Genomic DNA, 23,619 nt, shown 5'->3' on the forward strand with positions numbered 1-23,619 from the left:
AAGCTAACTATAGTTCATTAAACAGAACAGATCCATTGATTTTTTAATTAACTCGTTTCTTCCATGTTGTAATTAAGAAAAAGGTTACGTCTTTTAATCTCAAAATCAAAACCCAACAAAATTCTATTACTTAATTTCCTTTTAGAACATTGATGGGTCGTTTTAAAAATTAACTTTACTGTGTTCATCAATGTGGAAATATTTGTTTGTTTGCCTTTCTCCACCTTCTTTGGGTTAAGTAACTTAATTTAGACACTAATCTGGATTTTCATTGGCCTATTAAACAAATTCTTTATTAGTTCTATAGTTTAAGAGAGAGAGAGATTGGAAGGGTGTTGTTTGGCACATGGGTTTTGCTGAAAGACGAGAATAATGCGAAGAGCGGCGTTAGTATTTGACTCCAATATTTTCCGGGAAAAAGAAAAATTTCCCGGGAAAATTTCCCAGAATCTTCTCTGATCAGCGAAGAACGATGTAGGGTTTGCTTCGAATTTTCCCTTCATTCAATGTAAGTTCACTTCCTTCGACATTGAGGAACTTTGATTTACAAGTTTTTGTGGGGATTTCTACACGAAGGGGCCATTGTCAAGTATTCAAACAGTACTAGTTCATACAGAATCTGGCTGTAAAGAGTGTTGATGTTTAATAAGAGTAGAATAATTTGCTTGAACAGTTACCTGACTAGAAATTTTTGCTTGAAGTTATAGAAAAATGAGATGAGGAGTCGATTTACTTAGTGTTTTGATGAAAGCATTAGTACTGAAGTGTTTTATTTGCCCCATTTCCTGTTGAAGTTATGGAGAAGTATATGATTGTTTGGCTTTACAGAGTTCATAATTTTCATGTTCTTGGCCTTTCTTTGTTTGGTATTTCGTTACAAACAATTTATTTCTCTGTTTTTTCGAGCTGAGTTTGTTCATGTTATAATGAAACTCAAGTGGAATTACACCCAATAGCTTTTCTTTTGTTCAGCTGTTTGTCTTCCACTCCAACATAGCTACAAACTTCAAAGGGACTGTCAATGGATGGGATTGAGGTTCAATCCAGAAACATCCACTTCCAATGGATATGGTCCATCAGCTCTCGTTTCTGTCCATCTAGGCAGCATCCAAGTAGAGATAGGAGTAGCAAACAGTCGAGGAGGAGCACGCCGCCATTAAACATGGAACTTGGTTTGGCATCAGTATTGTGAGATCCCGCATCAGTTGGGGAGGAGAACAAAGCATTCTTTATAAGCGTGTGGAAACCTCTCCCTAGTAGACACATTTTAAAAACCTTGAGGGAAAGCTTGAAAGAGAAAACCCAAATAGGACAATATCTGCTAGCGGTGGGCTTGAGCCACTACAAATGGTATTAGAGCCAAACACCAAGCAATGTGTCAGCGAGGAGACTGAGCCTTGAAGGGGAGGAGAACGAACATTCTTTATAAGGATGTGGAAACCTCTCCCTAGCAGACACGTTTTAAAAACCTTGAGGGGAAACTCGAAAGGGAAAACCCAAATAGGACAATATCTGCTAGCGGTGGGCTTGAGCCACTACAAATGGTATCAAAGCCAAACACTAGGCAATGTGTCAGCGAGGAGACTGAGCCTTGAAGGGGGTGGACACAAGGCGATGTGTACGCTAGACTCCGAAGGGGGGTAGATTGGAGGGTCCCACATCGATTGGAGAAGGGAATGAGTGCGAGTGAGGACGTTAGGCCTCAAAGGAGGGTGGATTGTGAGATCTCACATTAGTTGGGGAGAAGTATTCTTTATAAGGGTGTGGAAACCTCTCCTTAAAGGGTTTGGAAACCTCTTCCTAGCGTGGAAACCTCTCCCTAAATGATGTGGAAACCTCTCCTTAAAGGGTTTGGAAACCTCTTCCTAGCGTGGAAACCTCTCCCTAAATGGTGTGGAAACCTCTCCTTAAAGGGTTTGGAAACCTCTTCCTAAGCAGACGAATTTTAAAAACCTTGAGGAAAAGTCTAAAGAGGACAATATCTGCTAACGCTGGGCTTCTACACATCTTGCCCGCTGTATGTCATGTAGTTAATATTTTTTTCTCTTTCTTTTTTACTTTCCCTTTTCTCTATCTAGCAGGCTAACTGCGGGAACAAATGTCCTGCATGTTAGATGCTGAATATTACTTGTAACAATCTGCAGACATGTAAATGTTTACACAAAGAATCTAGATGCTATCTGGTGCATATGAACAGCAAAGGGATAACAATAAAATTTGCAAGGAGGCAACAAGGACAAGATAAGGTAGCTAACTGTCAGTAAACCTACACCTTTGGTTGCTTGAAGTACAGATACAAGCAAGAATTTAGGAAGAAAAAAACACTCTAGAGAAAAGATGAGCAATAAATGACTCAGAGTTCTTAAGTTGGAGACTTAGTGCTAAGGTAAACCCCCATATGAATAAGAGAGGGAGAAAAACATGATCTGGCATTGAGAAACTTAGTCACCAGCCTAGATGTTCAGTGTTACGGTCATGTTTGTCCAAGGTGTGTTGCCTATGGCCGTATGGCTGATATCCCGGTCTTGCTTGTCCAGGACGTGTTGTCCATGGTTGCATGCCTGTACCAAACCCCTTTTACACTTTCATCTTAGATAGGCCTTTACCATTTCAAGTTGGGTCAATACGGGGTGAATGACCGTTCACCAAAACCATGTCTACACTTGCAAGAGCTAAAATGCCCAAAAATGTATTGCAGGGGGATATGACTAGTTGTCACTTCTTCCTACCTTGAGTTATATGCTATTTAAGCCGTGATATTTCTTTATGTGCTTATAGTCATATAACGTTGCTTTCTTCAATTCTTCAAATCGTTTTCAAATGTATTTCCTCGCTCACGTTTTCTAAATCTTTTCTTGCAATGTAACTCGAGGCCCGAACATACGTCAACGTTGTTCACAACGTCCGAATTTCTGACGGTTGACTTGTTTGTTTGGTTAGAACAAGTATCACACAATTGCAAGAGTGCGATTGTGATACTTGGCAAACTACGGCAGTGTTGTCGTCATTAGTTCTAACTTTCAATACCTTCACATTGATCATAGTAATCAAATCATGAACCCAGATTTGCTACATGATAGCTATGTCTTAACTTCACCAAATTGGATTTCCTCTATGGAAGCTGTAATTTACTCTCTTATTCTAAATAATTCAACAATCCAAACAATTTTGGAACTGTGGGAACACAGCCAAATCCTCAATTCAAAGGTACAGTATATTAATAGATTACGTGTTCATCAGCCATTGAATATGAGAAATAGGAAATCCCTGAATTTCGAGATTTCCACGTGGAATTCACATGTCCACATCTTGATCATACATGGATCCAGCTACAGCCATACCCCACCAATGGACTCACATTTTACACAGTTTTGCATTTGTCTTAGAGTGGATGCCTTGTCTCTTGGTCTCCAAATGAGGCAACTCACTTTGTTTCTTAGTAACTTGTAGCTTAGCTGAAAATAAGGATGCTAACTTACTGACTTAAAGGTCATTGGTAGATTTTGATGGCAGATTGGCAGGCTTGTCAGTGCCCGTCAATCATAGTTATCGACAATGGTTGGGAAGAACATGTTCACAAACTATGTAGTGAACTCTTGATGAATATGTTGGCTTCAATGATAAGTTGAACGGAACGAAAAATACGGTATCTAGTCGTTATTGAAAATCCTGGCTTTAGTTGAATAAACTGATGTGTATCATCAGGTTATACTATTGATCTGATAAAGTTCTCTTGGTTGGATAATGAGTAGAGTATAAGGGAATGAATAGTTCAGCTGTGATATATTTGAACCTCAGATGAAGGACTCCCGGGCAGATAATGTGAGATCCCACATCGGATGGGGAGGAGAACGAAACATTCTTTATAAGGGTATGGAAACCTCTCTCTAGCATATGCATTTTAAAAACTTTGAGGGGAAGCCCAAAAGGGAAAGCCCAAAGAGGACAATATCTACTAGCGATAGAATTGGGTTGTTACCAATGGTATCAGAGCCAGAGCCAGACACTGGGCCCCGAGGGGGGTGGACATGAGACAGTGTGCCAGCAAAGACGCTGGGCCCCGAAAGAGGTGGATTGGGGGTCCCACATCGATTGGAGAATGGAACGAGTGTCAGCGAGAACGTTGGGCACTGAAGGGGGGTGGTTGGGGAGGAGAACGAAACATTGTTTATAAGGGTGTGGAAACCTCTCTCTAGCGAACGTGTTTTAGAAACCTTGAGGGGACCGTTAAGTATTCATTATCATAACCATTAGTGCTAATCATCTCTGCAGCCAACAATATCAAACAAGCATAACTTCTCTCTCAATCTATCTAGAATGACATGGTAGGCTTTCTAGATTAAACACTTTTTCTGATATAAGCAATCATGAGATTCTATCAACCAGTTTGGTTAGTGTTTGTTTGAAGAAAGATATGAGTATCTATATCTCTTTTTAAGTATGTCCATGGAGGATAGCTACACATTCAACACTGTGTCTGTGCAACCTAAACTCGACACGTATGCAAACTCATCACGCTATAAACTTCGACTTGGAGGTATTCGAACAACTCTCCTATTTTTCCACATGGTTTGATGTTGAAAATAATTTCCAACCAAATTTTTTGTAACTTTCTATATGTTTCTTTGCTCAGTTCTTCAAGATCATTCTAGGAATCCACTGAATTCCAACTCATTAACAGTTCCTCAAATATCTATACCTACTTTTAGTCCTCTATTTATGTCTCCTATGATGAGCTGAGTATCAAGCCCTTGAAGAGAGCACAAAAAGATGAAGGTAAGTGAAGAGTTCATGCACTTCCAGATTTATAACCTTTTTCATTCTATCCTTTAATGTTGCCTTTCATTGCTGCAGTTATTAGGATGGATGCACAACAAGTTTTGGCAAAGTGGAATCGAGTCTGTCAAGGATTTCACTATTGGTATTCCGTCAACCTCTCGCTCGAACATTTCTTTTTCTAACTATTAGTATATATTATTGAGGATTGTTGGAAGAGAAGTCCCGTATTGGCTTACTAAGGGGTTGATCATAGGTTTATAAGTAAGGAATACATCTCTGTTGGTATGAGGCCGTTTGAGGAAACCAAAAGCAAAGCCATGAGAGCTTATGCTCAAAGTGGACAATATCATACCATTGTGGAGGGTCTTTGATTGCTAACATGGTATCAAAGTCATGCCCTTAACTTGGTTATGTCAATAGAATCCTCAAATGTCGAACAAAGAAGTTGTGAGCCTCGAAGATGTAGTCAAAAGTGACTCAAGTGTCGAACAAATGGTGTACTTTGTTCGAGGGCTCTAGAGAAAGAGTCGAGTGTCGATTAAGGGGAGGCTGTTTGGGGGCTCTATAGGCCTTAGGAGAGGCTCTATGATATACTTTGTTCGAGGATTGTTAGAAAAGGAGTCCTACATTGGCTAATTAAGGGGTTGATCATAGGTTTATAAGTAAGAAATACATCTCCGTTGGTATGAGGCCTTTTGGGGAATCTAAAAACAAAGCCATGAGAGCTTATGCTCAAAGTGGACAATGTCGTACCATTGTGGAGGTTTGTGATTCCTAACATATATCTTATCATAGCACATCGGGATGATTAAGATGTACTCTTCAAGTTCTGTTGTCGTAGGGATTTATCTGGTTGGCATAGTTTGATATCCTATACGAAGATTTGTAGCTGGTTGAGAACTTAAATTAGGGAACAATCGTGCGAGTACGAACAAAGTTAGAGATAAGCAGCCTCTAGGGTCACCCTCACACCATCACAAGTATAACATCTAGAAATTTCTACAACGTTTCATACCGTTATAATCCGTCTAGCTTAAGCTTGAACTCTGGCTGCACATGATGTTTCAAGGAAACATGACAGTTCCATTCTCTCTTCAGCATTTGGGGCCACTTGGGGACCTGTAGGAACCTCTCACTCTCAAGCCACTTTCTCTACTGTTAAAACTTCAGAATTACATCACTATTAGATTGGTCCACTGTAGAATGGAAATGTGAGATCCCACATCGGTTGGGGAGGAAAACGAAACACCCTTTATAATGGTGTGGAAACCTCTCCTTAGCAGACGCGTTTTAAAAAACTTTGAGGGAAAGCCCAAAGAGGACAATATATGCTAGAGGTGGGCCTGGGCCGTTACAAATGGTATCAGAGTCAGACATCGGGAGATGTGTCAGTGAGGAGGTTGTTCCCCAAAGGGGAGTAGACACGAGGCGGTGTGCCAGTAAGGACGTTGGGCCCCGAAGGGGAGTGGATTTGGTGGGAGTCCCACATCAATTGGAGAAAGGAACAAGTGTCACCGAGGACGTTGAGCCCTGAAGGGGGGTGGATTGTGAGATCCCAAATCGAGCCGGTGTGCCAGTAAGGACACTGGGCCCCGAAGGGGAGTGGATTTGGTGGGAGTCCCATATCGATTGGAGAAAGGAACGAGTGTCAGCGAGGATGTTGGGCCCTGAAGGGGGGTGGATTGTGAGATCCCATATCGAGCCGATGTGCCAGTAAGGACACTAGGCCCTGAAGGGGAGTGGATTTGGTGGGAGTCCCATATTGATTGGAGAAAGGACCGAGTGTCAGCGAGGACGTTGGGCCCTGAAGGGGGGTAGATTGTGAGATCCCATATCGGTTGGGGAGGAGAACGAAACACCATTACTCTCCCTAACAGACGCGTTTTAAAAACCTTGAGGGGAAACCCGAAAGGGGAAGTCCAAAGAGGACAATATTTGCTAGCGGTGGGCTTGGGCTGTTACAGGAAATAAGAAAACGACACTCAACTCGCACTGTCACACTAATGAACAAAACGAGAATTTGTTTCTATCTTTTTGAAAAAGAAATCTTAGTTGATTCCAAAAATACTAAACTTTTTATTTGCTTTTGTTTCAGCGAACCCATGCATGTGCCTATCAGTACAAGCACTTGTTAATGATGAAGACATCTATCTGAAGCCAGATTTTGGTTCCAAAATCATGCAGCTTCACAGTCAGGACTATGAACAATCATCTTTTGAAGAAAAAAGTGAAAACTTATCTAATTCATCTGATTTCTTCCATGAGTTCCTCACTATCGGAACTCTCGGTTCCGAACCCGCAACGCCAACATTTTCCTTGGCTTTTGAAAACATGATAGCGTTGCCAGACGAGGTGACAGAGGATGAACTAAAACTGATAAATTTTGAGCTAGAAAAGTGTCTTAAAGCTGAAACTAAAGAAGACTGTTGCGAGCAATCGCCCGGGCGGGCAAGTCATGCTAGTATTATCACGCTTGCATGTAAGCATACAGAAGATGATGGGAAGACACTAACATGTCCACTTCAGGGGTATCTATTTGGATCTACAATAGAGCTTTCAGACAAGATGATAGCCATGAGTAAAGAAGAACCTTCATCTGCAGCACGTGAGAGTTCCAAAGTGGATATTGATAAAAAGGAGGTATTGATTAAGCATTCAAACAAATCTGCACTAAGCTTTGTGAAGAAGATGCTGAAGAAACTGCGTACTTCCACATATGAGTCAAGTGATTCATATTCAACCAAGAAGAAACTCCAAAAGGTTAGTTTCCAATAGCTTTACTGTTCTTTTTACATTAAAAATAGTGTTCTTGAATGTTCATTGTGATTCATCTAGCACTAGCACGTAATGGTCCTGTGAGATCCCACATTGGTTGGGGAGGAGAACGAAGCATTCTTTATAAGGGTGTAGAAACTTCTCCCTAGTAGACCTGTTTTAGAACCTCGAGGGGAAGCCCGGAAGGGAAAGCCCAAAGAGGATAATATCTGTTAGCGGAGGGCTTGGGCTGTTACAAATGGTATCAGAGCCAGACATCAGACGAGTGCTGGCGAGGACGTTGGGCCCTGAAGGGAGATGGATTGTGAGATCCCATATCGGTTGGAGAGAGGAACAAAACACTCTTTATAAGGGTGTGGAAACTTCTCTCTAGTAGACGCGTTTTAGAAACCTTGAGGGGAAACCCAAAAGGGAAAGTCCATAGAGGACAGTATCTGCTAGCGGTGGGCTTGGGCTATTACAAATGGTATCAGAGCCAGATACCGGACGAGTGTCAACGAGGACGTTAGGCCTCGAAGAGGGTGGATTGTGAGATCCCACATTGGTTGGAGAGAGGAACAAAGCACTCTTTATAAGGGTGTAGAAACCCCTCCCTAGTAGACACGTTTTAAAAACCTTGAGGGAAGTCCAGAAGGGAAAGTCCATAGAGGACAATATCTGCTAGCGGTGGGCTTGGACTATTACAAATGGTATCAGAGCCAGATACCGGACGAGTTCCAGCGAGGACGCTGGGCCTCAAAGGGGTGGATTGTGAGATCCCACATCGGTTGGAGAGAGGAACAAAGCACTCTTTATAAGGGTGTAGAAACCTTTCCCTAGTAGATGTGTTTTAAAACCTTGAGGGAAAGCCCAGAAAGGAAAGTGCATAGAGGACAATATCTACTCGCGTTGGGCTTAGCCATAAAAAACAGCATGGTAGAACTCATCCATAACACTAATTCAACTAGAATCAATATCTTTGTCCAGCTTTCTGAGTCTATTATTTCGATACTCAGGTGCTACGTACATTTCATAGAAAAACACACCCCGAAAGCTCTACTGCTAGGAACGAATGTCAAAAGTCCCACAAGTACGTGTTTGAGAATGCTTCTTTTGATTATGATATCGATAATGGACGTGCGATGAACGGAGAGGAAGACCGAATAACGTCTTCTCAGGAGTTCATCTCAAAAGAGGAAATGCATTATTGGAAGACCAACTTAGGCTTGCCTCTCTATGGTGTGGACTCCAGTGTTTTAAGTGCAAACAAAGGGCATTGGATCAAGACTGATGCAGAGTGTAAGCACCATTTAGTATGCACTACTTTGAGGAATCATCTTAACTGTTGAACTGTTAGAGCTTAACCCTTTGATATGTTTGATATCAATTATAGTGACAGCATGCTTCGCTCTTAGTGGAGTCCTAGTGTTACGGCCCAAGTTCACCACCAGCAGATATTGTCCTCTTTAGGCTTTCTCTTTCGGGTTTCCCCTCAAGGTTTTTAAAACGTGTCTATTAGGGAGAAGTTTCCACACCCTTTTAAAGAATGTTTTGTTCTCCTCCCCAACCGATGTGGGATCTCATAATCCATCCCCTTTCGGGGCCCAGCATCCTCGTTGGCACTCGTTCCCTTCTCTAATCGATGTGGGACCCCCCAATCCACCCCCTTCAGAAACCAGCGTCCTCGTTGGTACTCGTTCTCTTTTTCAATCAATGTAGGACCCCTCAATCCATCCCCTTTGGGGCCCAGCGTCCTTGTTTGCACTCGTTCCCTTCTCCAATCGATGTGGGACCTCCCAATCCACCCCTCTTCCAGACCCAGCGTTCTCGCTGGCACTCGTTCCCTTCTCCAATCGATATGGGACCCTCCAATCCACCCCCTTTAGACCCCAGAGTCCTCGCTGACACTTGTTCCCTTCTCTAATTGATGTGAGACCCCCCAATCCACCTCCTTCAGGACCTAGCATCCTCACTGACGCTCGTTCTTTTTTCCAATTGATGTGGGACACCCCAATCCACCCCCCTTCGTGTGGTAAACATACGAAACCTGGGGCTTACAAACTCAAAGAAAATCCAAAACTTGTGAAAGCTTGCACCGCAAGCAGATATTGTCTTCCTTGGACTTTCCCTTTTGGGCTTCTTTTAAAATTTTTAAAACGCGCCTGTTAGGGAGAGGTTTCCACACCGTTATAAAAGGGGCTTCGTTTCCCTCTCCAACTGATATGGGATCTCACATCCCTTTCTTACTGTTCTTTCTGTAGTTCTCAACTATGAAATGAAAATGTCGTTTAATTAAACGATCATTTTAACGTACGTTCTTTTTTCCTTCTCTTTCCATTATAGACTTGGTGTTGGAGCTTTAGGGGAAGAAGAAGATGACCACAAAGGATCAGAATGGTGACCACCTGAAGTCTTCTTTTCCAAACGGTTAAACGATAGCGATAGCGATATCAATATTGTTCGTGTCGTTGTGTTTAAGTGTGATACCGAAACTCTAAGTTGGTTTGTCTTTTGTTGTAAGCTTCTACAAATGCTAGAGTCATTTGCAATTTCCACTCTGAAATGGTTAAGTGTTCTGTTTCCTGTTCATGTACAGTCTAGTACATTACGAACAGAAAATGAAGTTCTTCTCTGAATAAACAAACCCTTTTGAATATCATGAATTCTGGGATCTTTATTTCAAGGATGAAACCAAGATTTCTTGAGCCCCTCAAGAACGACGTAATCGTTAACCGAACTTTCAAAAGTTTTATTAATATAATTAAATCTTTTTAAAAAAACTTTAAGAACACCTTTAAATTTTTTAAAAATTAAAAAAAAAAATAAACAACGTAAGTACACACGTCTTGATATACTTTTAGCTCGTGAACTTTCAAAAATATCCATTTCAAAAAAAAAATAATTAAAAAGTTTTAAAATAATTTATAAGACTTAGATGGATGAATTTTAAAATATTATTAAAAGTTTAAGAATATATTTTAAAATAAAATATTAATACATTTTCATGTAAATTAAGGGCACAAGTATTTTTTTTTTTTAAATTTTAAATTTAAAAGTTGACGGTTAAAAATTTATAGATATTTTTATTAATTTATTTAATTTTTTAAAATATCAAATAATACCGAGATATAGTATATAAATTAAAAGTTTAAGAACTTATTAAAATATAAATTATTAAAGGCGACTTTATAACGTGTACTTGTCAAACCATAATAAATAACTCCATGTGGTTGGGAGAAATAATTAAAATTATTAATTGGCATTAATTATATAAAAATAGTTTTCAAAATTTATTAATTGGTATAGATTATATTTGACATATTTTTTAAATATTATTGAATTATTCTTATGTTTATTATCATATAATATAGCGTAGTATTTAAGACTCGGTCTATTTTATTTACAATTAATTTTAAAAATAAAAAATAAGAAATTATTTTAAAACTAAAAAATATTTTTTAATGATCGAGTGTAGGAGATATAATTTGATCTTCAAATAAACCTGCATCACATGATTATTTATAATATTAAAATTATTTTTTTATTCTTGTGATTAATTAAACTTAATTTTTTAAAAATTTGGATATTATGGAACTATGGAGTTTGTCCTGTTTTTCTTTTGTTAAAATAATTGAAAATTAAATAAAACCTATTAATAAATTAGTAATATATTTAATTAATTGAAATAATTTAGTATAAAAAATTCAACTTTTTATAATGATTTATTCAGTTAAAAATTTTAGTCAGCTTATTTATTAAACATCATAATTGCATTAAATTTATAAAATTTATATCATAAAAAAAAATTATTACTTTATTTTTTTTTTTAATAAAAATTTAAATAAAAACACACACACATAAAACTAGACAATTATAGACCTATCGACACGTGGGATCCACCCAATTTCCGTACACGAGTTAGGTTTAGATTTTTTTTTGGAGTAACTCCAAGTTTTAGACTAGAACAACTCCAATAGAGTTCACTGTTGGATGATGAAAGTCTCACACCGACTAATTTAAGGAATGATCATGGGTTTATAAACAAAGAATACTTCCTCCATTGGTACGATGCCTTTTTGGGAAACCCAAAGCAAAGCCATGAGAGCTTATACTTAAAGTGGACAATATCCATACCATTGTAGAGAGTTATGTTCGTCTAACATTCATAACCCAACTCCCAACTCTCTATTCTTGAATTGGGTTGTCTAGTCAAAATTTTTAAATATTTAGACGGTAACCCTGTTTTCGAATTTATGAGTTAATTCGGTTTTAAATAATAATAATAATAATAATAATTTTTTTTTAATTTAACTCAATTAAAAACTAAAAAAATTTAAGGGTGAGAGAGTTGGGCCGAGTAATTTGGTAAGTTTTGCATTTCATTTTGAAGTGTGGACTATTATGCATAATTGAGGCGAAGTTTCTGCGGCGTCTGGGACCCTTGTGTTTGTATTCAATTCCACTTCTCTGTCTTTGATTTTCTTTATAATCCCATAACGATTGTTCTTCTTTGTTCACGAATTGAAGATCTTCAAAGATGGAGGGGGCTACGAAGAACGTGTTGCTTTCGTCGAATGGGGATGAGATCTCCAAGAATCTGGCTATTCATCTTGCCAAAAGGGGTTGCAGGTTCATCATCAAACTTCAAACTCGGTGGATTTTATGTTTGTTTATTGAGGAAATTGAGAGAAATGAAGGGCGTTAATCAAACTTTTTCGATTTGGGTTCTCTTTTTTGTGTTTGTTTTCCTCTGTATCTGTTGTTGATTCGTGTTTTTCATGGTTTTGTTTAGATTAGTTTTGGTGGGAAATGAAACTGTTCTTCGGAGTATGCGTGAGGGGATTGTGGAATCGTTGAAGGGTGCCCTGCCAATTGGGGTTGTTGGATTGGATATGGAAGGAGAGAGAGAGGCGGCTTTTGATGAGGCTGTGAGCGGCGCTTGTAGTGTTTTGGGAACTTTGGATGCTTTTGTTCATGCTTATTCTTATGAAGGTACAGCCCATCTCTATAGCTTTTTGCCCGTATTTGCTTGTGAGATCTCATGTCGGTTGGAGAGGGGAAGGAAGCATTCCTTGAAAGGAAGCTCGAAAGGGAAAGATTAAAGAGAATAATATCTACTAACGGTGGACTTGGGCCGTTACAAATGGTATAAGAGCTAGGCACTAGGCGCTGTGCTAGCGTGGACACTGGACCTCCAAAGGGGTGGATCGTGAGATCTCAGTTGGTTGGAGAGGGGAACAAAACATTTCTTATAAGGGTGTGGAAACCTCTCCCTAATAGACACGTTTTAAAAACCTTGAGGGGAAGCTCGAAAGGAAAAGCCCAAAGAGAACAATAGCCGGTAGTGGTGGACTTGGGATGTTACAAATGGTATCAAAGCCAAGCACCGGGCAGTGTGCCAGCGAGGACGCAAGGCCTCTAAGGGGGTGGATTGTGAGATCTCACGTTGGTTGGAGAGGGAAACAAAGCATTTCTTATAAGGGTGTGGAGATCTCTCCCTAGTTGACACGCTTTAAAAACCTCTAGGGGAAGCCCGAAAGGGAAAGACCAAAGAGAACAATATCTGGTAGTGGTGGACTTGGGATGTTACAAATAGTATCAGAGCCAAGCACCGGGCGGTGTGCCAGCGAGGAGAGGGGGAGAAAGCATTCCTTATATGGGTGTGGAAACTTCTTTCTAGTAGACGCGTTTTAAAAACCTTGAGGGGAAGGTCGAAAGGAAAAGCTCAAAGAGAACAATAGCTGGTAGCGGTGGACTTGGGATGTTACTAATGGTATCAGAGCCAAACACCGGGTGGTGTGCCAGCAAGGACATTGGGCCTCCAAGGGGGTGGATTGTGAGATCTCACATCGGTTGGAGAGGGGAACAAAACATTCCTTACAAGGGTGTGGAAACCTCTCCCTAGTAGACGCGTGTTAGAAACCTTAAGGGGAAGCCCGAAAGGGAAAGACTAAAGAGAAAAGTATCTGTTAGCGGTGGACTTGAGCTGACATGACTGATATGTGTTCAAATACTACGATGTAGTGAGTTATATAGTTCTTGGTTTAGTTGTTTTAGTTTCTTATATTACTTTGTTGTTGAATCTTCTATGAATATAGGGTTAAGGCTCTTGTTCAAGCTTAGGCTATATCATTCTGACTAGTCTGAATCATCTGCTCATAGTTTCTGGTAAACTCGTTGATTGTTTACAGGGATTGGTTTTCTTGAGTGTGCTTGGAATTGAAGTTAGAAGGGTTTTCTAATGAGAATTTATGTTTAAAATCTTCTTAGGCTTTGGGGCTAGGCTCAAATGGTCCCAAGCTTACACCTTTGCCTGTGTTACAAGAGGCATTTGTTGCTTTTTGAGCCTTTGAGAGGTCCACAGAAGCTCGAGGCTTGGAATGTCGATGCCTCGTGTAAGAGTCAAAAGAATAATGTTAGCTTGTTTTCTATTCACTAAAATATTGGTATGTATCATTTAGAGAAAAAGAAACAATTCTGCAATGTGGATCTTAGTCTTTTAAAACATTCGTAAGAATAAAAATGTGAGATCTCACGTCGGTTGGAGAGGGGAACGAAGCGTTATGAGTGTGGAAACCTCTCTCTTGTAGACACGTTTTAAAAACCTTGAGGGGAAACCTGAAAGGGAAAGCCCAAAGAGGACAATATCCGCTAGCAGTGGGTTTTGGCTATTACAAATAGTATCAAAGCCAGTCATCGGGCGGTGTACCAGTGAAGACACTGGTCCCCAAGGGGGTGGATTGTGAGATCCCACATCGGTTGGAGAGAGGAACGAAACATTCCTTATAACAAATTCCTTATAACGAATTCCTTATAAGGGTGTCGAAAACTCTCCCTAGAAGACACGTTTTACAACCATGAGGTTGACGACAATATGTAACGGGTTAAAGCAGACAATATCTACTAGCGGTGGGCTTGAGTAGTTACATCATTCCTTTCTGTCAAGTCTGTCAAGCCAGTTTAGACAATGCTTCGTATAGAACTTGTATTGTAAAATTTAGTGCCATCCACAATTGTCTGCTTATTGATCTTTGGTTTACATTTTCTTCAAGAATAATACTCAGCCATGCTATTGGATGGTGATACTTGGGATGAACAACTTCTTTAAAAGCTCTTCTACTGTAAGTTGTGTTTACTGCACTGCATTTGAAGCAGGTCCCATACAAGAGGTTCTGCAACTATCTGAAGAGGAATTCAAAAAGATTGTTAAGATAAATATGATGGCTTCATGGTTTCTGATGAAGGCGGTTTGTCGAAGAATGCGCGACCAGAAATCGGGAGGTTCGATAGTTTTTTTATCCTCCTTAATCGGTTCCGAGAGAGGACTGTATCCAGGAGCAGCTGCATTTGGATCATGCTCAGCAGGATTACAGCAGTTAGCTCGAGTAAGTAATTGTTGTTCTTCTTCTTCTCTGTATTTTTGCATCATAATTTGTTTGAGTTATCCAAGCTTCAAGCTTCATCTTCCTAAGTTAGCACCTTAGTATACGTCTTTGAAGTACCTTGACGTTGAAAGATGTGTGTGAGATCTCACATCGGTTGGGGAAGAAAACGAAACATTCTTTATTAAGGTATGGAAACCTCTCTCTAGTAGACGCGTTTTAAAAACCCTGAGGGGAAACCTGAAAGGGAAAGCTCAAAGAGGATAATATCTGCTAGCGGTAGGCTTGAGCTATTACAAATGGTATTAGAGCCAGACACTCGGCGACGTGCCAGTGAGGAGGCTAAGTCCCCAAGGGGGGTGGATTGTGAGATCCCACATCGATTAGGGAGAAGAATGAAGCATTCTTTATAAGGGTGTGGAAACCTCTCTCTAGTATACGCATTTTAAAAACCTTGAGGGTAAACCTGAAAGGGAAAGCTCAAAAATGACAATATCTGGTGGCGGTAGGCTTGAGCTGTTACAAATGATATTAGAGCTAGACACCAGGCAATGTCCCGGTGAGGAGGCTGAGTTCGAAAGGGGGGGTGGACATGAGGCGGTATGCTAGTAAGGACGTTAGGTCCTGAAGGGAGGTGGATTGTGACATGAGGCGGTATTCTTTGTAAGGGTATGGAAACCTTTCTCTAACAGACACGTTTTAAAAACCATAAGGAAAAGCCCGAAAGGGAAAACCCAAAGAGAACAATATCTGTTAGCGGTGGACCTGGGCTGTTACAAATGGTATCAGAGCCAAACACTGGGCAATGTGCGAGACTGAGTCCCGAAGGGGGGTGGACATGAGGTGGTGTGCCAACAAGAACGCTGGGCCCTGAAGGGGGTGGATTGTGAGATCCCACATCGGTTGGAGAGGGGAACAAAACATTCATTATAAGGGTGTGGATACCTCTCCCTAGTAGACACGTTTTAAAAACCTTAAGGGGAAGCTCGAAAGGGAAAGCCCAAACGAGACAATATTTGCTAGTCGCGGGGCTTAGGCTGTTACAATACGTGTGATAGTATTTTCCTTTTCATGATGTTCAGAAACAATCCAGCTGATATTCTCGTGCGGTCATATCAGCACGTGGTTTTCCGACTTTTTAAATCATAGATACTTGATATGATATGATATGAACGTCCCGGATAAATTTTCTGGCTGGATTTTTTTAGACTGCAGCTTTGGACGTTGGAAAGTATAAGATCAGGGTGAATGCCATCTCCCGTGGATTGCACCTAGATGATGGATACCCTATATCAGTGGGGACGGAGAGAGCAAAGAAGCTAGTCAAGGATGCAGCCCCGCTCGAAAGATGGCTCGATATTAAAGACGATTTAGCTTCAACTGTGATATATCTAATCAGTGACGGGTCACGGTACATGACCGGGACAACCATATTTGTCGACGGGGCACAGTCTCTAGTGAGGCCACGGATGCGCTCGTATATGTAGTTCTTCGTGCTCGGACAGCCTTAGGTGAGAACAACACCCATTACTTACACTCACAAGCTATGGTCTGCAAAAACATGCTTCCTTGGATGAATTGCTTAAGATTTTATTTTCATTGATTCTGCAGGAATAACGTCGCGGTGAGAGGTTCTTGATTCACTCCGACCGACCGTGATTGTGGTTTTCTACAAATGCTCGTGAATAAAGTTGTTGGATGTGCAAGAAGATTCGAGGATGACAAGATTTAAACCTCTGATCTTTTATTTTACCACGTATGTTTAAAATGCACAGATTTGGATTTTTAGAAACTAATGTTTCGAATAAAACGTTTAATTTACTTAGAATCTAATCTTTTAGAAATTTAAATTATATCCAAATTTAGTACGAGATATTGTATTCCTCCCTCCTAAACCGTTGGATTTGTGAGGTAGATAGATCCGACGGTAAAATTGCTGCTGCTTATTACAATTTATAATCTTTCGATCTAATACCAAGTCCGATAACAAACACGAGGAGCGCCTCAAAATAGCATTGACAACCTTAAGAACAATACATATATATCAAACTTTTAAGTTTCGACTTTAGATACGGTGTCATAGGTTGGCGTCTCAAAAGACCTTGCAAACATAGAGCAGGTGACCAAGTGGTCTCACGTGACTACCACCGTTGAGGTGCGTTGTTTATTGAGGTTGGTAAGTTACTATCATTGGATTCAAGATTGGATTCAAGATTTTACCAAAATAACTATACCTCTAACCAAATGTTGGTTACAACATTAATACTGGTTGAGCATGACGAAGCATGAGTCATCGTCTATGTTTTTCAACATTTGTAACAGCCCAAACCCACCTAGTAGATATTGTCTGCTTTGACTCGTTACGTATCACTATCAGCCTCACGATTTTAAAATACGTGTGTCGAGGAGAGGTTTTCAAACCATTATAAGGAACGCTTTGTTCCCCTCTCTAGCACATGTGAGATCTCACAATTCATAAATATTTTATTTATTTGGACCCGATCCGACTCAAATAAGTCTATAACCCGACCCAAATATAAGAATTAAGTTGGATTGATCGAATTAAGTTGGATTGAGTGAGGAAATGGTTTTGATGTCTCTTAGTCTCTTTAGAAATGATTTGAAAAGCTTAACTTTTGGACTTTTGATTATCTTTACTTCTAGTCTCCATTTTCGGGTCATTCCTTGCTTGATTCTAATCTATTCAATGGGTTTTTATATCGAAAAACGCTCTAAAACTTGAAGAATCAAATAGGTACAGATCTCATTCGAAGCTTAAACATAAGCTCGAATCTTTTCTTTTTGATGGAAGATTGAATTTTTGAAATTTTAGGTTATCCCTAAATTCATATCAAAACTTGTTCTTGTAAAAGCTATACGTAAAAGAAAACGTCATACAAACAAAGTCGTATAGGTTCCAATGATGAACGAGGAAGCCATTGTGTCAAAAATCAAGAACACAATTCAAGTTCAATCATTTGAATCTTTTTAGAAAATATTTGAGGTAGCTTGGTGATTTCTTATTCAACCGAGACTAGATCGCTTTACGAATTATCCATGTTTTTTCACTAATGTGTGCTTCGATTAAGAAGCTCATACAAGTTTAATATTTTAATTGAATGGCTACTTTCAAGTTGATACTCGAAAACCGTAGAACAGACACGTGATTAAGATTTCTTTAGTTCAAGCAAATAACAATATATGAAGTGTGGAGATTTGAAGTTGTAACAACCGAACATTTGTAACAGTCCAAACCCCATCGCTAGCAGATATTGTCCTCAGTCTCACCGTTTTTTAAAACGCGTTTGGTTGGGAGAGGTTTCCATACCCTTATAAGTAATGATTCGTTCTTCTCTTCAAGAGATCTAAAATCTGAAATAAGGGTTTCACCATTAAAAATTTATGTATCTACCAGTTGAGCTATGCTTAAATTGATAAATTATTTTCATTTTTTTAGGGACGGTTGTCATTTTCATTTTTTTAGGGACGGTTGTCATTTTCATTTTTTCAGTGAAGGGTGCCTAGCTCTAAATCCAATTATAACAGCTCAAGCCCACCGCTAGCAGATATTGTCCATTTTAGCCCGTTACATATTTCTGTCAGTCTCACGATCTTAAAACGTGTCTACTATGGAAAGGTTTCCACACCCTTATAAAGAATGTTTCGTTCTCCTCTCCAACTGATGTGAGATCTCACAATCCACCTTTGGGTACCCAGCATCCTCACCGGCACACCAAATGGTATCAGAGCCAGACATCAAACAATGTACCAGCGAGGACGTTGGACGCACAAGGAAGGTAGATTCTGAGATCTCACATCGGTTGGAGAGGATAACTAACCACTCCTTATAAGAATGTGAAAATCTCTTCCTAGTAGACACGTTTTAAAATCGTGAAGCTAACAACGATACATAACAGATCAAAACAGACAACATCTAGTAGTGGTGAACTTAAGCTGTTACTACTCAACAAGTTAACGAACCGAAGTTAGAATATTTGTTGTGTAAGTATCATCTCTTATGTCATGATAGCTAGAGTTGAAAGCTCATAAAAGAAAGAAGAGATTCGAGATGGGTCATAATATCTCTAGAAGTTGGTCGTGGTTGAATGGAAGAAGAAAAGACATGAGAGAAGGGTTATTTTTTGTCTTTTTGGAGTTGCCAATGGTTTGTCTCATTACATTTATGGGAGCCAAAAAAGTTAAAAAGGGAAATTCAAAGTGGGTCAATTTAGAACATTGGAATAATATTAATTATTTTTTTATTATAAAGTCGAGAGACCAACTTAAAATAGCCTACCATATTAATATTCAATATGTATCCAAATAATTTGAGGAAGGGGCCGCCGCCGACACTTATAAATCATGTTTTACTAATTCATGAATTTCTCCAAATTATGATTTTTTGTGGATTGTAATTGAAAGTATTAATTATACGAAGAAAAAAATGATTTAGCGAAAAATGATCTAAGAGTCTGATCGAGAGCCATATTAAAATGAAAGGATGGGTTGTTTACGTATGCCCACGAGTCTAATCAAGCATTGGCTAGCTGTGAAGAAGATGTGCGAGACAAAATATAGAGAATGGTCAGACTTTTGTGATCTATGACATTTTAATCGATGGTTGTTGGCTAAATAAGGATGAAGGGTCGTTGAAAACCGAAACTGACTTGTGAACGAGACATTGGATATTTTAGTGGGTATTCACGTGATGAACCGAATAATTTGGATTAGATAATCCAAATTATAAGAATTGAGTAGGATATTGAGTTGAATTTTTAGAAAATTGATGTAACGACCTAGATCCACCGCTAGCATATATTGTCTATTTTGGACTTTCCCTTGCAGGATTCCGCTCAAGGCTTTAACACGCGTCTTCTAGGAGAAGGTTTCTACACCCTTATAAATGGTGGTTTGTTCTCCTCCCCAACCAATGTGGGACATCACAATCCAGCCCCCCTTCGGGGCCTAGCGTTCTTGCTGGCACTCTTTCTTTCCTCCCATCGATGTGGGACCGCCCCTAAATCCACCCACTGGGCCCCGAAGGGGGGTGGATTGTGATGTCCCACATTGGTTGGGGAGGAGAACAAACCACCATTTATAAGGGTGTGGAAACTTTTCCCTAGTAGACGCGTTTTAAAGCCTTGAGGGGAAGCCCGACTAGTGATGCATTGTGACTTGTTTAATGTTTGATATTGGAGCTTTATGAGATTTTAATTATTAATATAACATGTATCGTGCATAAATATAATTTCTTTAAACAATAAAAAAAAAATCGTGCATAAATATAATTTCTTTAAACAATAAAAAAAAAATCGTGCATAAATATAATTTCTTTAAACAATAAAAAAAAAAATCGATAACCCAGGTTGGGTTAGGTTGTGAACTTTATTCAAGTTACTCAGATCACCAACCGTAACATCTCACATTGGTTGGAGAGGGAACGAGGTTGTGAACTTTATTCAAGTTACTTGATCACCAGCCGTGGCATCTCACATTGGTTGGAGAGGGAACAAAACATTCTTTATAAAGACGTTAGGTTGTGAACTTTATTCAAGTTACTCAGATCACCAACCGTGACATCTCACATTGGTTGGAGAGGGAACGAGGTTGTGAACTTTATTCAAGTTACTCAAATCACCAGCCGTGGCATCTCACATTGGTTGGAGGGGGAACAAAACATTCTTTATAAAGACGTGGAAATCTCTCCTTAATGGTGATACATAACAAGCCAAAATGGACAATATCTGCTAACGGTGAGCTTGAGCTATTACACCAACCCGAAACTTTTGGTTGGTCCATAAGTTTCTTCCAACCCAACTCAACTCAATGTATCTCTATCTCATGAGAGCAACAAGAAGAAGAAACAGTGATAATCCAAACTCCTATAGATCATGCACTCGATCCATCCATAGGATCAGAGATTCAAAGAATCGAGTAAATAACCTTTTTTTCTTTGTAATGGAACTCTAAATCCAGACCACGTGAACTCGTATAACTCCCGACCTCTATCAATAGTGGCAAAAAAGTCATGAAATTATTTTATACGTCAAGAAAATTTTCTACACAAAAATTCGAACATAGAGGCTAAGGTATTGACCAAAAGACTTTATAATTTAGAAAATATCGACATATCTATAGAAATTTCACACGACAATGATCATAACACGAATGCTAATAATTTAATAAATTATATATATTAAATGAAATAAATCTTTAATGCCACGTGGCAGATTCTGCATGAATTTATGACTTCAAACAAAGTTGGCATGCAAGAATGGACTCTTGATAATTGTGTTTTGAGGATAATATTTATAATTTAATTATTATTTTTTTCTTTTTTTTCCCTCTATTTTCTTTTTATTTTTTTTTATTTTTATATATTTATATTTATTAATTTTGACCAATGGACTTTGACTAAAAATAACAATCGAGAAATGTGCCACACAATCTTCAGACAAATAAATTAAATATATATATATATATATTTGAGCGATTAATTTAGTGAATAAAATATTAATTATTATTTTAAAAGATTAATGGTTGCATTAATTAATATTTATTGAACGTATGAAGACTATATTTATTTTTCTAAAGCTTGATTAGTTTTAATTAAACTCGATTTGATCCTTTGATTAATTATATTTACTTACCATTTGTTTTAATTCTAAGAACCAGGGTACGTAATTGTGTAACTTTATTGACTTAGTGGTTAAGTCTAAGAACGGTCTAGAAAGAACCATCCACATGGGTTGACCAACAAGCCAACCCAAACTCGAGTTGACCCACATAGGTCGACTAGGGCATCAGATACTAACCCACTTAGATTAGCCAAGGCTAACCCTACATGACTTGTAATGGGTCGGGTGAGGTTGATAATTAAGAGACGAGTCCAACATGCGAACTAGTTCGATAGAGTAGTAATTCAAAAAAAAATTAATAACATTCTTGACATCATTATGAAAAGGTACACTCGAGTAAATGAAGAGTATATGAATAAACTAAGACCACATCATAACGAGAAGTCATGAAACTCAATAATGCGATCGAGTTTGGATGTTGTGTGCATATTTACAAAATAAATATAATTAATATATCGTGAAAATCGTTAGAATTAATATCTTAAAATAAATTTAATTTATATAATTTTAAAAAAGGTTAGAAATAAATTTAAATTACGAAAGTAAAAAATTTGGAATTTTTTAATTAAAAATTATGTGTTAATAATAAAAACAAACAAAAGCAAAGGGGAGTTCGAGGAAATTGAGGGAAGAGCCGCCGCAGACATTCACTGTAATTAATATAATATTAAAAAAAAACAAAAGAAATTAATAAAAAGATTTTATTTTATTTTATTTTATTTTCAATTTATGGAAACAAGTCCAAATTCATTTCCTTCAAGTGTTTCTTTGACTCACATCACATGAATCATCATTTTTTGTAAATTTATTATTATTATTTACAATTTCTTAATTTATTTTCCAATAAATCTCGTCTCCGATGGATTTAAACCTTATTTTGGTCTCTAACGTTCCGTCAATAATTTTTTTTCTTACGAGTTTCTTTATTATGATAACTACTTTTTGTGAGATCCCACTTCGATTGGAGTAGAGAACGAGTGTCAGCAAAGACGCTAGGCTTGAAAGAGAGTGGATTGTGAGATCCCACGTCGGTTTACGTGTATGAATGTAAAGTGGAGTGGGACATGTCGGGGTCGGGATTAAAGTAGAGATGGTGAATATGATTTTCGTCTCCAACCCTGTTTTGCTTATCGAGAAAAATCTCTCTCCCACTTTCTCTCTCATTCATTATTCAGACGGGATTCGAAAAAAAATTCCAACTATGGATTAAGATTACTTACCAGTGGTAAAGATAATAAAGATAATTAAGTACGTCAAGTAAGTTTTATTTTGGGAAAACATTTAATTTCATAAATTTAAAATTAAGTGATTCATTTTCTAATGTTCTTCTCTTCTTTACTATAATCTCTATCTCCACGTACCAACTTGAGTCTACTAGAAGAATTATATGACTTATTAGACATGAAATGATATGAACCATGGCCAAATAATTGTCATACTTCAAAGTTCAATTACAAGGTCGAGAGTCAAGAAGCTACAACTAGTTTTAATCACTTATATTTAGGTTATGGTGAGCTCGCCAAAGGAAGCTCTAGAAGATATTGGAATCGTTCCCTACATGCTAGGCAAAATGGAGCTTCAAGACGAAGATGCGTTCAATGCATTTTTACATAGTGGATATTGTCCACTTTGACCTGTTACGTATCGCAGCCACCAGCCTGACGGTTTGTCCTTCCCAATGGTGTCTAGCTTTGATACTACTTGTAACAGCCCAAGCCTACCACTTGCAAATATTGTTTGTTTTGCTTGTTACGTATCATCGTCAGCCTCACGGTTTGCCCTCTGTTTTAGTAGCCAATGAAGTCATGAGCCTTAGCTCAAACCTCGTTACTTAGTTTGATACCATTTATAATAGTTCAATCCACCATTAGTCGATATTGTTCTATTTTAGACTTTCCCTCAAGATTTTAAAACACATCTGCTAGGGAGAGGTTTCCACACTAAGGAGTATTTCGTTCCCCCTCTCCAACCAAGGATCTCCCATAAAATATTTTATTCTCTCATTATAGATATCGTATTTTGAATTGAAATTAAAAATAGACTTTTTTTTTTTTTTTTTTTTTTTT

General features: G+C 38.5%; 2 protein-coding genes and 1 long non-coding RNA gene across 6 annotated transcripts; 2 read left to right on the forward strand and 1 right to left on the reverse strand.

The window, feature by feature from the left end:
* The first annotated feature begins 11 nt into the window (after positions 1-11).
* On the forward strand, positions 12-10,193 carry LOC111435108 (protein LAZY 1-like). Of its 3 annotated transcripts, XM_023072442.1 has the most exons (7): positions 12-508; positions 4,440-4,537; positions 4,634-4,776; positions 4,855-4,921; positions 6,875-7,539; positions 8,550-8,832; positions 9,877-10,193. In XM_023072442.1, exons 3-7 carry the CDS (start codon positions 4,771-4,773, stop codon positions 9,894-9,896), a joined length of 1,041 nt encoding a protein of 346 aa, XP_022928210.1. In that variant the 5' UTR covers positions 12-508; positions 4,440-4,537; positions 4,634-4,770; the 3' UTR covers positions 9,897-10,193. The 3 variants fall into 3 exon arrangements, with proteins under 3 accessions (XP_022928210.1, XP_022928213.1, XP_022928212.1); XM_023072444.1 differs by lacking the exon at positions 12-508 and having other exon boundaries at positions 4,154-4,537; XM_023072445.1 differs by lacking the exons at positions 4,440-4,537; positions 4,634-4,776; positions 4,855-4,921.
* LOC111435111 lies at positions 2,773-12,783 on the reverse strand. Its single transcript, XR_002709033.1, has 3 exons — positions 12,773-12,783; positions 5,927-5,931; positions 2,773-2,843 (listed from the first exon to the last, which is right to left on the reverse strand). It is a non-coding gene; the product is annotated as an uncharacterized LOC111435111 (long non-coding RNA).
* On the forward strand, positions 11,890-16,743 carry LOC111435110 (carbonyl reductase [NADPH] 2-like). Of its 2 annotated transcripts, XM_023072447.1 has the most exons (6): positions 11,890-11,978; positions 12,061-12,162; positions 12,326-12,525; positions 14,689-14,918; positions 16,124-16,426; positions 16,527-16,743. In XM_023072447.1, exons 2-5 carry the CDS (start codon positions 12,071-12,073, stop codon positions 16,400-16,402), a joined length of 801 nt encoding a protein of 266 aa, XP_022928215.1. In that variant the 5' UTR covers positions 11,890-11,978; positions 12,061-12,070; the 3' UTR covers positions 16,403-16,426; positions 16,527-16,743. The 2 variants fall into 2 exon arrangements, with proteins under 2 accessions (XP_022928215.1, XP_022928216.1); XM_023072448.1 differs by lacking the exon at positions 11,890-11,978 and having other exon boundaries at positions 11,985-12,162.
* Positions 16,744-23,619: the final 6,876 nt, after the last annotated feature.

The sequence above is a fragment of the Cucurbita moschata genome, unplaced genomic scaffold (assembly GCF_002738365.1).
Source record: "Cucurbita moschata cultivar Rifu unplaced genomic scaffold, Cmos_1.0 Cmo_Scf00048, whole genome shotgun sequence".
NCBI lineage: Eukaryota > Viridiplantae > Streptophyta > Magnoliopsida > Cucurbitales > Cucurbitaceae > Cucurbita > Cucurbita moschata.

What these genes read in the sequence shown, in the direction of transcription:
- LOC111435108 (XM_023072442.1), top strand. An exon ending in CCAAGAAGAAACTCCAAAAG is followed by an intron (nt 7,540 to 8,549) that starts GTTAGTTTCCAA and finishes TTCGATACTCAG; the next exon opens with GTGCTACGTACATTTCATAG. An exon ending in GATCAAGACTGATGCAGAGT is followed by an intron (nt 8,833 to 9,876) that starts GTAAGCACCATT and finishes TTTCCATTATAG; the next exon opens with ACTTGGTGTTGGAGCTTTAG.
- LOC111435110 (XM_023072447.1), top strand. Translation starts at nt 12,071, where the DNA reads ATGGAGGGGGCTACGAAGAACGTGTTGCTTTCGTCGAATGGGGATGAG. An exon ending in CTTGCCAAAAGGGGTTGCAG is followed by an intron (nt 12,163 to 12,325) that starts GTTCATCATCAA and finishes GGTTTTGTTTAG; the next exon opens with ATTAGTTTTGGTGGGAAATG. An exon ending in TCATGCTTATTCTTATGAAG is followed by an intron (nt 12,526 to 14,688) that starts GTACAGCCCATC and finishes CATTTGAAGCAG; the next exon opens with GTCCCATACAAGAGGTTCTG.